The 13,015-nt window shown below is 41.8% G+C and overlaps 2 protein-coding genes across 2 annotated transcripts; one reads left to right on the top strand and one right to left on the bottom strand.

Moving 5' to 3' along the window:
- Positions 1-191: 191 nt before the first annotated feature.
- Positions 192-9,843, top strand: LOC307268428 (dnaJ homolog subfamily C member 2-like). Its single transcript, XM_080051059.1, has 16 exons — positions 192-400; positions 2,501-2,691; positions 3,098-3,173; positions 3,276-3,374; positions 3,475-3,703; positions 3,822-3,887; positions 4,001-4,092; positions 4,246-4,367; positions 4,991-5,140; positions 5,733-5,821; positions 5,968-6,037; positions 6,346-6,536; positions 8,027-8,127; positions 8,515-8,625; positions 8,823-8,968; positions 9,644-9,843. The coding sequence occupies exons 1-16, from the start codon at positions 346-348 to the stop codon at positions 9,704-9,706; spliced, it is 1,851 nt and encodes a 616-aa protein (XP_079907185.1). The 5' UTR covers positions 192-345; the 3' UTR covers positions 9,707-9,843.
- Positions 9,795-12,840, bottom strand: LOC307268429 (mitochondrial-processing peptidase subunit beta-like). The gene is made up of 6 exons (XM_080051060.1): positions 12,703-12,840; positions 11,924-12,084; positions 11,461-11,546; positions 11,277-11,365; positions 10,472-10,547; positions 9,795-9,928 (listed from the first exon to the last, which is right to left on the bottom strand). The coding sequence occupies exons 1-6, from the start codon at positions 12,823-12,825 to the stop codon at positions 9,864-9,866; spliced, it is 600 nt and encodes a 199-aa protein (XP_079907186.1). The 5' UTR covers positions 12,826-12,840; the 3' UTR covers positions 9,795-9,863.
- Positions 12,841-13,015: the final 175 nt, after the last annotated feature.

The raw sequence follows: 13,015 nt of genomic DNA, 5'->3' as shown, positions 1-13,015 counted from the left end.
ACCACAAATTAATTTATATTTTGTCACATAAGCAACACATTTATAATTATGATTTTAAAATAAAATAAAATGTGGTCAAATGTCACAACTTTCAATTTAAGAGGCGTAAAAGCGAAGAGGCGCAAAAGAGGCCAAAGAGCGGAACAATAGTGTGGACACAGAACTACAACACGGAGAGGTTATCGGCGCGACAGCCGGTCTGCTTTTCGGCTCGGCACTTGTCAGAGGGAGGCCCATGTGGTGTGTTAGTTAGTGAGCGGGACACACATACACTCCGCCGCTGTAGGAAGCTTCAACTCGGTTATTTCGGAACCTTAAAGTTCGCGTAGACTCGTTTCTTCCAAGATGTTGTTAGAAGCGCTGGACGGAGATGAAACCGTTTTCTTCACAGCCGCCACCGGTAAGAGGCCAAAGAGGGTAGCTAGCTAAGCTACCAGCGGTGTATGTATGGATGTACTCGCTAGCACGCGGCTATAAAGAAATAACCTGGGCTAATAGTATCGGCTACTTTGGAGCTCGTGAGAGTCTCCGTAACGTGTTAACGGGTCGCCTGACTCGGTTTGGTCCAGTTGGTTGTCTCACTGTGTCGCCTCATGTAGCCGTGCCAGTGCACTTGCTGCAGTGATTTATCACAGCCATTGACATTAGCTGAACACTTGCTAGTTGGCAGCTCTTGGTGTGTGTGTGATACAGGTTGCCTTTTGTGACATCTAACGGACTTTAAATGTAATGTCGTGTGCCAGACAGTAATTACAGCGCTGTTGAGTAATGTCTGAACACCTGTTGTACCTTAAGATAGTATGACCTGACGCCCTTTTGCAATCAGCACACACTTTAAAAGGGCATTTGACTAGGGCAGATTTGGGACAATTTGGAGATAATTGGTATTGTTAATTTATTGTCATCCCAAATACACAGCTGTAGCAAAGTAAAAAAAACTAAAACATTTTCTAAAATACTGTGCCATTTTAGAGCAAACGTCAATAAGTGTGTCACAATGAAGCAAACAAAGCAACAGAAATGAAATGCAGAGAAAGCATAATAGCATGGTTCTGCATGACAATGCACAGGCTTCACCCAGGGATCACCAGTTTGAAAGCTACCTTATTTGGAAGTACACATGCATCTGTGCAGAACTGTCAGTAACTGTAGTCGGAACTCTTATTTTGGTCACATTTGTGACTTCTTAAAGCAGCATGATTGTTTGATAGTTTAAGAATAAACAGAAAATACAAAAAAAAAGATTTTGGGCAAGTACGAAAAAGCGTTAAGAAATGACAAAAAAAATACTAAACCTAGGGCCAATCCGAATAGTCTTTTTTGCATAGGAAATTTCCTTTCCTATCGAGATGACCCACATGTGAATTGGGACATATGCTAGTGTTTCTAACTCTGTTGGCGACAACCTGATTAAAATCAATATGAAAAAAACGCATGGATCAAACGAGCGCTTGTTATAGTCAATTTTCGGAGAATAGGCTGTAGTTTCACTAGGGGTGGGAATCTCTTGGCACCTCACGATTCGATTCCGAGGTCAACGATTCGATTCAAAATCGATTCTCAATGCATCTCGATGCAATTTTTTTTTACGTACATACCATGTGTGATTTTCAAAAATATATTTATATGCACATCTGAGTTTGCTACTCAGAGTTTGCTAATCACTTCCTACTTTTGTGATGATCCTTAAATACAATCAACAGATGAATTACCTTCTCTAATATTGTATTGGAGAAAAAGCTTTTCTTGTCACAAATTTGACTTTCTATGACCAGTGCAATAATCAATGCAGCTTTCAACACAATATGGAAGTATGTAAAAACTAAACCGATTCAGCTTAATTTTCTTTCTACTCTTGTGAATCTTGTTTCTATAGGATTTCTATTCTATTATTTTCTATGTCAATTCAACACATTGTGCAAAAAATGATGGCTTGGAATTCAGCTCTCATACAAAAACGTTAACAGACACAAAGCCAGTGCAGGTCATATGGGTTTGCTGCTCTCTGCCCTTTTGTCGCCACTTTTAACAACTCGCACTTGTGTGGTGTGCATGCGCAGTGGCGCAGGAAATACTAATATTAAATACTAGTAAAAAAATAAAAATAATAAAAAATTATAAATCGATTATTAACTTTTATGAATCTATTCGGAATCGTTCGAGAGGGAATCGCAATTAATCGGAAAATCGATTATTTTTCCCACCCCTAAGTTTCACGCTTGTGACTCACGTCAGCACTACTCGCCGTCGCGCAATGACGTTGGATAGGAAAAGTGGAGTCGAATTAATTTGAAACAGTGCTGTCTTTTCCTATGTTAGATAGGAAGCAGCTTTCATATCTCCTTAACCCCGATGACGTTTGGGGTTAAGGTATAGGAAAGGAGGCTTATAGGTTAGGAGATTGGACTATTCGGATTGGCCCCTAGTGATGATGGCTGAGGTAAAGTAGGAAGAGTGTTGCCAGAGAGCGCTGACAGATGTGTTATTTCTCCCCTCCCAGCCTCGGTGCAGGTCCAGGTGGAGCCTGTGGGCCGCTGGCTGGAGGCCTACCTGAAGAGGAGGGACAGGAGCACGTCTGCCTCCTATCAGGAGCTGGTGGAGGAAGAGGAGTCATCAGAGGAAGAGGATGATGAAGAGTTCCAGATTGAGGAGTATCCCATGCTCCGAACACTCGACCCCAAAGACTGGAAGGTAATGGACTACATCAGGTGGCGCATACATCACAAGAGGAGACACTCATCAAACATGTGTTTTTCTTTCACATAGGATAAGTCGATCACATAGCTTCATTCTAATGAGTTAGTCTCTGTTAATCGCAGTTTGACTGGAGAGCTTGAACAGTGATAAACTCAAAAAAAAAAATCAACCAACAGCATAAAACAGTATGCAGGCCCAATTTGTTTTAACGTTTCAAAACGTTTTTCAAAACAAAATCTCTGGTTCTAGCTTCTCAAATGGATAAGTTGATTCCTTCTTTATTTATCCCAAAAGAGAAATTGTGTAAAAGTGATTGCCGTAGTAACACCTCCCATATATAAAAACTTACTGAAAATCTAATCCAACATTTCAACTCTTTACTTTTACCCGTCTTTGTCAGAATCAAGATCACTATGCCGTGCTGGGCCTGGTTAACATCCGGTACAAAGCCACGCAGAAGCAGATCAAAGCTGCCCGTGAGTATTCCTTCTTCCTCTTCCTTTATGCTGCTCTCTCATGGACCATTCCTATAGACCGTGGAACCAACTCTTAACACGTTCTCTGCTGTTTCTCCCCAGACAAAGCCATTGTGTTGAAGCACCATCCAGACAAGAGGAAAGCCGCCGGAGAGCAGATTGTAGAAGGAGACAATGACTACTTCACCTGTATAACTAAAGGTACAGAACACTGCTTCGTAATCCTTATCAACACTGTTATTCTTATCATTTCTGGATGGACTTGAACTCACCATCTCCTCTGCCACGATTTGATCCCCAGCTATAGAAATCCTGTCCGACCCGGTGAAGCGGAGAGCCTTCGACAGCGTGGATCCCACCTGGGACAACGCCGTGCCCTCAAAGGGCGAGGGCAAAGAGAAAGAGAAGTATTTCGAGGTGTACGCTCCCGTGTTCGAGAGGAACGCGAGATGGTCGTCGAAAAAGCACGTGCCCAAACTCGGGACCATGGAGTCCACTTTCGAAGAAGTCGATCACTTTTACTCGTTTTGGTCAGCGAAATATATACATATACATTCTTTTATTTTTTTCAAGTGATCCCTGGCAAGAGATGTTATGGATTGGTTGGTGAACAGAGAGATAACGTGCGTGTCCATTTTCTTTCTACAGGTACAACTTTGATTCGTGGAGGGAATTCTCCTACTTGGATGAAGAGGAAAAGGATAAGGCTGAATGGTAAGCCTATACTGTTATGTGTGAGCCAGCAGTCCGTGGTATTGAAGGCCATATCAGGTCCTGTGTTCTTCCTGGAGCATCTCACTAACATGTTTGAACTTCCCCCTTTCCAGTCGAGATGAGAGGAGATGGATCGAGAAGCAGAACCGTGGCGCCAGAGCTCTGAGGAAGAAAGAGGAGATGAATAGATTACGAACACTAGTTGGTACAGTCCCTCAGAGCCGCCACACACACACACTGCACTATGACGGAACAGCTACACATAAGATGACACAACACTATGCTTTTTAAACATTCCGTCAATATTTCCTGCGTGTGTGGAAGCAGAGTTTGACGAGTTTGTTTTGCGTCCCTGCAGACACCGCCTACAGCTTAGACCCTAGAATAAAGAAATTCAAAGACGACGAAAAGGCCCGGAAGGAGAGCGAGAAGAAGGCCAAAGCCGACGCCAAGAAGAGAGAGCAGGAGGAGAAGGAGAGAGTGAGTCTCATTCTAAATATTAACTCTTTAATTAAATGTTGGAAATATGCAGTGAGACGTATTTCTGGAAGTGAACCAGATGGTCTGCTAAAACCTGGTCTCAGGGCGCTTTCACACCAGCCGAGTTTGGTTTGATTGAAACAAACCCGGGTAAGTTTTCGCCTTGGCTGCGGTTGGTTCGCACAAGTTAGAACACAACAGCCCCACTCAGGTGTCCACTATAGATTCTGTAATTATTCGAAAGCCAGGGGTTACCAAGGGAGTGATGCAATCTGACATCTCACTTGGTAAAACCTCCCTTTTCGAATAATTACAGAAGCTACAGTGGCCTTCAGGGGCAGGAAGCTAGTTACTAAAGATGGCATCATCCACCACTGCCTCAAGTCTTTCCACAATATCAAGTGATGAGGTGAATATATATTTAGTTAGTTATTTATTCTATAGTACTTCTTCTTTGTCTTCCAACAGGTGTATTTCCCCAGGACGGCCACTTTACATAAAAATGTGTAAAGCCGTTAAGATTGTCCGTTCTGTGCTACTGTAGAAACATGGCGGCGATAATTATAGAAAAGACGACTTTAATTTTCATCTGTTCACCAGTGTGTTTTGTGTGTGTTTGACAGGCGCGACAGGCAGAGCTGGACGCAGCCCGTTTAGTGAAGGAGAAGGAGGAAGAGGAGGCCAAGCAGGCCGCACAGCAGCTCAAGAAGGAGAAGGAGATCCAGAAGAAGGCCATCAAGAAGGAGAGGACGAAGCTCAGGACTACCTGCAAGGTCCCTGCTCATAACACATACTCTTTAAACCTGCAGTGTGTAGAATTTTGGGTTTTATTTCCTAGCAGATTTTGTAGAAAGTAATTATAGTATCCATAAGTACATTTAATTTAGTGCATAATAGCTGAAAAAAATGTTTTGAATTATTTATTTTTCCTTAGAAAGGGTCTCATATATATCCATATTTCTGCATATTTTGGACCAAGGCCTAGTGCCGCCATCTTGAAAGTGTCATAGTTGGAATGTCATCAGGTGCATTGTTTAAAATTTTGAATTGTTCTTGTAGGCCACTGTAGCTTCTGTTATTATTCAAAAGGGTGGGGTTACCCAGGGAGTGTTGCATTGTAGAACTTTATTGATGATGTCATATTACACACTGCACCTTAAGTAGCCGTCCTGAAGTCACTGTGCTTTGGCTAATGTCCTTTCCTGTCTCCACGTTCTATTCATTCGCTTTTAAATGTTTTATTTCTATTCATTCACTTTTCTAATGTGTATTATGTATTCTAATCTTGCGCCTGTAAAGCACTTTGAATGGCCTTGTGTCTGAATTGTGCCATATAAATAAACTTGCCTTGCCTTGCTTCCACAGACCTGGAATTACTTTGCTGAAGATGAATGTGACAGTTTGAAGATGATGGAGGAAGTGGAGAAGCTCTGTGAGCGGCTGGAGCTGACCAGGTACAGTATAGTCACCTATAAGTTAAACACAGGACACTATCTATTGGAATTCTAGAAGCTAACATCATCCTAGCCTCACAATGCTATCAGGAAAACAGACCGTGAGGAGATGATGATTGACAGTATTTCTGCTTCTTGTTTTCCAGTCTGCAGTCCCTCAATGAAATCCTGGCCTCAGGCTCCAAAGAAGAGAGCAAGATAGCCGTGGAGAAGCAGGTAAGATATTAGATGGCCAATGAAGGAGATGCACAGCCTAGATAGTTACTTTATTGATACCAAAGGAAATCCAGTAGTCGCGTATATACATATTAACACCAAACCCCCCCCCCCCCCAACACACACACAGCCACACACCCCTGTCAAGTTGACACTGTACAAAACATAAAAACATCATTTAATTAAACTTTAAAAAAAGGGATAAAAACTAAAACTTTGACCACTGTATTAAGGGAATGTTGTGTGCCAGTGAATGTACCTCAAGTCTTCCCAGGTGTTACAAACATGTTGATATCCCTCCCTTGCAGGTGCAGGAAGTGAACGCCCTGCTGCAGAGGGAGCGTGATGCCGAGGTCCAGGCCCGGCAGGGGACACGTAGCTCTGAACAGGCCAGCACAGGGGGGGGAGGAGGAGGGGCCGGGGGGAAGGGCTGGAACGAAGACGACCTCCAACTGCTCACCAAGGCTGTCAACCTGTTCCCCGCTGGCACCAACGCCAGGTACACACCACGCTAGCACAGGATGGGGGAGAACCCACTGCTGTGACTGATTAATGGCACTTAAGCCTTGTCTACAGTGAGCGGTACAGACTCTTTATAAGGGCCAGTGCTGTTCGACAGTCAGTGCGTTTACATGCAGACCCATAATCGGGTAAATTTACGAATAAGACTTCAACAGTACTTGTACGATGATAAATAGTAGTGTTGTTGCCGGAAAGGAGCCGGACCTGGCTCTATAACCACTTGTTGAAAGGGCTACAGCGTAGTCAGCCATGCTCCGGCCAGTTATCGAATATTTGAAAGGCCATGTATACTCAGATAAGTGACGCGGTCCGTTCGAGTGGCAAGTTTGGTATATGTCTTAATCCAATCTAGTTGTCCGATGAAAACGAGTGTCTACTACAGGCATGCAAACTAGTCACCTTTCGGCGAAATTCGCCGTTTTGGAAACTTAATTGGCCATATATGTGATTCGTGGAGATCCGTCGAGAATTATTTTTTTTTGGGGGGGGGGGGGGGGGGTCTGATGGCCAGCACTGTGTGTGTGTGTGTGTGTGTGTATGGTGTGGAGCATGGACCTATCAAGAAAGTGGAGTGACCATAGTGACTAACTATGATTGACGGATGGTAACTCCTATCATATGAGCTTTGACGGTCATTTGTCCGTGTTAATGTGCCCACTTAGTTTATGTGAATCACTTTTTAAATAAATTCACACAGTTTGCCAACCGTTGTTTTACAGCCATTTGCATTGATGTATGTGTGCGCTGATTAACGGCCGCGGTTTGCGGATTGTCACTGCAGATAACGTGTCACCTCAAGTTAATAATGTGCTTTTGTCTATTGCTGTTTTCACGGTTTTTGAACGGTGCGTTCTGGTCGACACACCTGAGGTGAATGTAGTGATTATAGCAGATCAGAGCGACACACTCACCTGCTTCCTCCACTATCGTCCCATTTTGCACCATTATGTTCCTGCGCATGACTGAGGTGTGTGTGAGTGTGTGTGTGTGAGTGCGTGACAGCGAGATTAACTATGGTGACAGAGTGTATTCTTATGTGTTTGATTGATGGTTGTGTAGCAAAAATAAGGCAAAACCTGTTTGCCACAATATAAATAGTTTGTTTATTGTAAGAGAATTTGGTGTGATTGATTTGAGGCTCCATGTTATTTTCTGTCTTATTTAATGCTGGTTTTGCCATCATTTTTAACCGTTTTTCTTCTGATGCCCTCAGACCCCCCTACCGGGGTTGGTTTTCGGACTACTCACCTTTTTCATGGCTTATGAGTTTGCATGCCTGCTACTAAGTTAGGGTACCTTCGGCAGGGAAACCCAGATGTAGGGTTACCGTTCTGTACTGCAGTGGAAACAAGGCATAGGATCTCAGTTTGTTGCAATAGATATTACATTTAGCTGTGAACTGTGTAAGGAAAATGGTGACTTTTATACATGCATCACTATAAAATGTATTAATTTATTTTCTTCCAGATGGGAAGTAATTGCCAACTATATGAACCAGCACTCCACCAGTGGCATGAAGAGGACAGCCAAGGATGTTATCAACAAAGCCAAGAATCTACAACGGCTAGGTAAGGCTCATGTTCCACAGGCTACTGCAGACTGGCTTCAGGGCCAGTCTGACTTGGTTAAGTGAAGATACTTATCTGCTTAGACTAGATCAAACGGGACTAGTTATGCCTTTGAACAAATAGTTGTGTCGTATACCTGGAAAAACCGAATGGAAATATTATCTAATAAAACTTAATATTGTAATTATTGAATGTGACAGAAATGACACTAGTATCATAAATACTTTTGCATTTATCTTGCTGATAAAAAAAATTAAAAATAAAAATACACTTACAATAAGTGCAATCATTCATCAAATATTTTGAAACAATGGAGCATCTTTTTTTTATTTCTCTATGTATAATAAGCTCAAATGTTCATCAGTCCTGTTAATCCTGTCTCCACAGATCCCCTACAGAAAGATGAGGTCAACAGAAAAGCCTACGAGAAGTTCCAGAAGGAACACGGCGCAGTAGCACCCACCATAGACAACGCTGTGCCCTCCGAGAGATTTGAGGGTGAGTACATCTGTACAGATGCCTGTACATGACAGTGTTGAAAATAAACTGAAAACACACCAGCTCTGAATTACAGATGCCGCAATCTATGTCCTTAATACTTATTACTCTAACTAATTGACAGTGAGTTATGTATCCGATAATTCTCCTTTATAACACTGTTGCATATAAACGTGCTGTGTGTGGTTGTCCCTCAGGCTCTGCTGCCTCCTGGACCACGGAGGAACAGAAGCTTCTGGAACAAGCCCTGAAGACTTACCCAGTGAGCACAGCAGAGAGGTGGGAGAAGATCGCTGCTGCCGTCCCAGGACGAAACAAGAAAGACTGTATGAAGAGGTACAAGGTAAGACCATGCCCGGCTCATTTCTCTTTCCATTAGCTACATGTGGCTAACCTACTGCAGTCTAATAAAGGAGGTTGTAGTATGTTGTGATGTCCTCAGGGGTTTTATATATTGTCCAGTTCACCCCATTTATATCAACTGGACTCAGTGATTTTCTCCTCACAATCCGCTACCTGTCTATACTGTGTGTGCGCTGGGAGAACAAATCTGGTGTTAATACACAGCCTAGGCTCTGTAAAGGGGGTATGTAAACAAGGGGGCTGAGAGCGACCCACAGTAACTAACTAGCAACAATGCTATCAATAGAGGCTGGGATTTATAGCTAGGAAAATACAGGTATAATGTGTTTTTATTAGCACTGAAGCAAGTGTGACAATACGTCAATATTTAAATAGGTGTTGAAGTCAAATACTTATCAAAGTTGAAACCGATCAGTAGATTAGTCTATATCGACAGCATTGTTGCTAGCTACAGTGGTTTGGTACAATCCACTTTTTATTTTTTACATGCCTAGGCTGTTACAACAATGTATTTTTCAGTGCACACACAGTACATAGTAAGGACGTATTCACAAGTTCTCTCTAATGGTGGACACTGCCTTTTTAATGAATGCAATTGAACATACTCTGCACTACTGTTTATTCTAACACATTTCCCCCCGTTTCTCTTTGACAGGAACTGGTGGAGATGGTCAAAGCCAAGAAAGCTGCACAGGAACACGCTAAGAGTAAAAAATGACAAGAACCACAAAAGAATAGTATCCGTGTTATTTTAACATTATTGTGTTGGTCTTTATTTTATAATAAAAATTAAAGAAGGAAAAAATACTACAGGTGAGACATAAATATTGTGTTTTTATTTTTTTTTCTATGCTGTACAGTCGGTGGGGGTCATCTCAGGTTCTCATCCAGAACATTCCACTGCAGATCTGGTTGTAGTCTGGCAGCTGTTCAATGGGGCCTGAGACAGAAAAAAAAAAAAACAAGTTGGAGTTCATGTCACTGTTTCTGAAAGGGAAACCGATTATTGTAGCTCTTTGCATCGTTTCTATAGGTTACAATAACAAAGTGACTTCAATAATTTAACAACCAATACAAGAGGTGGCTGGAACTAATAAGTAAAAGTTAAGTTATGGAGTTCATTCAGAGCATCTACCATATGTACTTGTGTTATGTTAATTCACCTATTCTTCTTTATCATGTGTACACTTGAACAGAAAAAGCTGCTTCTTCATGTGATGTTAAGCTTCCTGGTCATGTTATTTCAAATATGAACTCTTTTACAGAAGCTCTCTGCTAGTATGGTGGAAGAGGTATCAATTCTGTGTTATACATAAACGGAGCAATAAAGATGAAAGGAGACACTGTTTGGGACAACTGCCAATGTTTGTACATTATGGACAGGATATACTAAAGCTGCACCGAAGGAAACCTATCCTGAAAGTTGGACAGAAGTCAGGCATTTTGTTATCCAAGTTAGTCTAAATCCATCCTGAAAACCTACCAACTGCAGCGATGGCTGGAGCCTTGTTGAAGATATATTTGGTGCACACGTCCTTGATGGTCGTAGCATCGATAGCCTGTGGAGGGGCAGATATATACATTACAAAATTATAAACATAATATTACTGCAATAGTATCGCTCCACGACTAGGAATATATTACAATATATCAACTGGAGAAAATTAATCAATTAAATGACATGTTTCATACTTTATATTTCTCATTCATGGGGGGCGGGGGGGAGGGCCGGTAATGACTGTTCTAATTCTTTTAATCAATTACATTTTTAAAACCTGAAATATTTGGGCTAATCTATGAGCCTTCACGTGTATTCAGTTCACTAAATCTGGAATGATCTGCCTGAGTTTCACTATTACCCTGCATTCCAAATCACATACTTTCTACTATTTAGTATGGTAGAACAAAGATTCAAAACTTGAATCGGGACGGTTAGAAGTATCAGCATCCTATTTGGGCGATTCTGACCCATAATCCATTGCGCACCTGAAGTGACGTCACATCAACGGAGCCTCCATATGAAAACAAACTGTGATGCGACGGATATAAAGGCAAGATCAAGGCGCAATGATGGTATGCCTACTGCACCCTAACTAGAAGAAAAAAAACGAGTATGCAATTCGGAATGCAGGGTGAGTTTCAGAATTAGGCTTTCAATGACTTGGTTAAGTGACCAAACATGCAGCTGATGACTCCATTCAGTCCACTGAGTGTCTTTAGGTCAGAAGACTAAAATTGGGGAACCTGGATACATTCTTAGTGGCTGAGATGTCCCTGCTTCCACTCACATCTATCCTGGCCTCCAGCTCGTGCAGAGGAATCCTGCGGCTGTAGCATAGCATCTGTCTGCCGATGTCTTCACAGATGGGAGTGGAACCTGGAACCTGGAACCAAACAAACAAGTTAACATCAGTGGAGATCTCTACAGCTTAAAGGTTGGTAAGCACACCGCCTGATATAACGCTGCCTTACCATCCAGATGCAGCAGCATGTTGGTCTTGAGCAGGTTTTTGGCCCGTGCCACCTCGCCCTCTGTCACACTGGTGCATAGAGACATCCTAACAGGAGAGATACAGGGTCAAATAACATTAATATAATGATGATCTAGGGTGTCATATTCAGTCCTGTGAGTAGACATACCTATGTAACATAAGCATTTAGCATCTACCATTTACAGGTATCAAAAAAAAATGATATCATGGAAAAGTTCATTCAAAAAGGGAAATAGGTCAGGTATTTGTTTTAATTTTTATGATTATGGCTCAAAAAATTCAGCAACTCAAAATACTACAATATTTAAAAAATGTCGACCGTCTGAAAAGTATGTTATTTTAGTTTCATTTTACATTGTGTAATGATTCTCGGATATATGAAAGTAGAATCCTTTTTCTTTTTAGATGCACTTGTACAGTATGTGTGAGTGTACTCTACTCACCATTCCATCTGAGCGAAGTGCATCATGTCGTTGATGGTGCCCGGCTCACACACTATGTAAAGCCCCCACAGGCCTGTGTCTGTGTAGCAGGTGTTGAAGGACTGGAAGCTGTGGCACAGGTTCCCCTGACAGGCCATCTGGGCCAGTTTACTGGACAGATTCTGGTTGACAAGAGACACAACACGACAGGGTGGGTCACAACATGGAGGCCTCATTACCACACGTACCATTTACTAAAATATTTTGTTTGTAGGACTGTGTAATAGCTTAAAAGTGAATTACATTTTCTACAACATAATACATCGAGTCAAACAGGATATGGGTCAAAATAATGTTTAAGATTTGCTTCACATAAATGACAAAAACCCTTTTGTGATCACAAGACAACAAACTAGCTTTGGAAATTGAACTATTCCATCATAACAATCATGATTCATGTTCTTATTTTATTCATTACCAAAAAAAGAAAAATACAAAATAAAGATAATTCAACTGTCAGGTCAACTGTGGACCAAATTGTGTGTGCACACGTCTGGCATTTTTCTAATGATGCGCATTCTACATTCTAAAGTAGAAAATCAAAAGCTTCACATCCTAGATGTTTGCAAAAGTCAATCTACCAAGAGATGGCAAAAAGGGGCAGAAGATTTAGTGCAGACCAGCTGTTTGGACAACTTGATTGTGACAAAACCTTTTTGTTGTCTACTGCAGCCTGGTGTAACCTACGTGAAATATAAATATGTAATACATTTGACTTTAGAGTTTTGGTCAGTACTCACCACGCCACCACCAAAGGAGCGGTCCCAGTTTCCAATCAGTGTGTTAGCCACCATGAGGGGGATGGTGTCGGGGTGCGACCAGCCAACTGCCTCCACTGCAATGGCGATGTGAGCCAGAGGCATCTTATCATCACGCACACGGATCTGAAACGACAGCAACACACAGACAATGGTATGATCTCCCCCACTGTTGTCTATCTACAAGTACTGTCAATAAAAAAAAAATATGAAAATTCCCAGAAAATAATTATTCTTAAGTGATCTTTATGCGTAAGTAAATAAAAACAAATGAAAGTACAAAAGCACAATAACA

Source organism: Ammodytes marinus (genome assembly GCF_949987685.1).
Source record: "Ammodytes marinus genome assembly, chromosome: 22".
Classification (NCBI taxonomy): Eukaryota; Metazoa; Chordata; class Actinopteri; order Uranoscopiformes; family Ammodytidae; genus Ammodytes; species Ammodytes marinus.
This window is presented reverse-complemented; position numbering and strand designations above follow the sequence as displayed.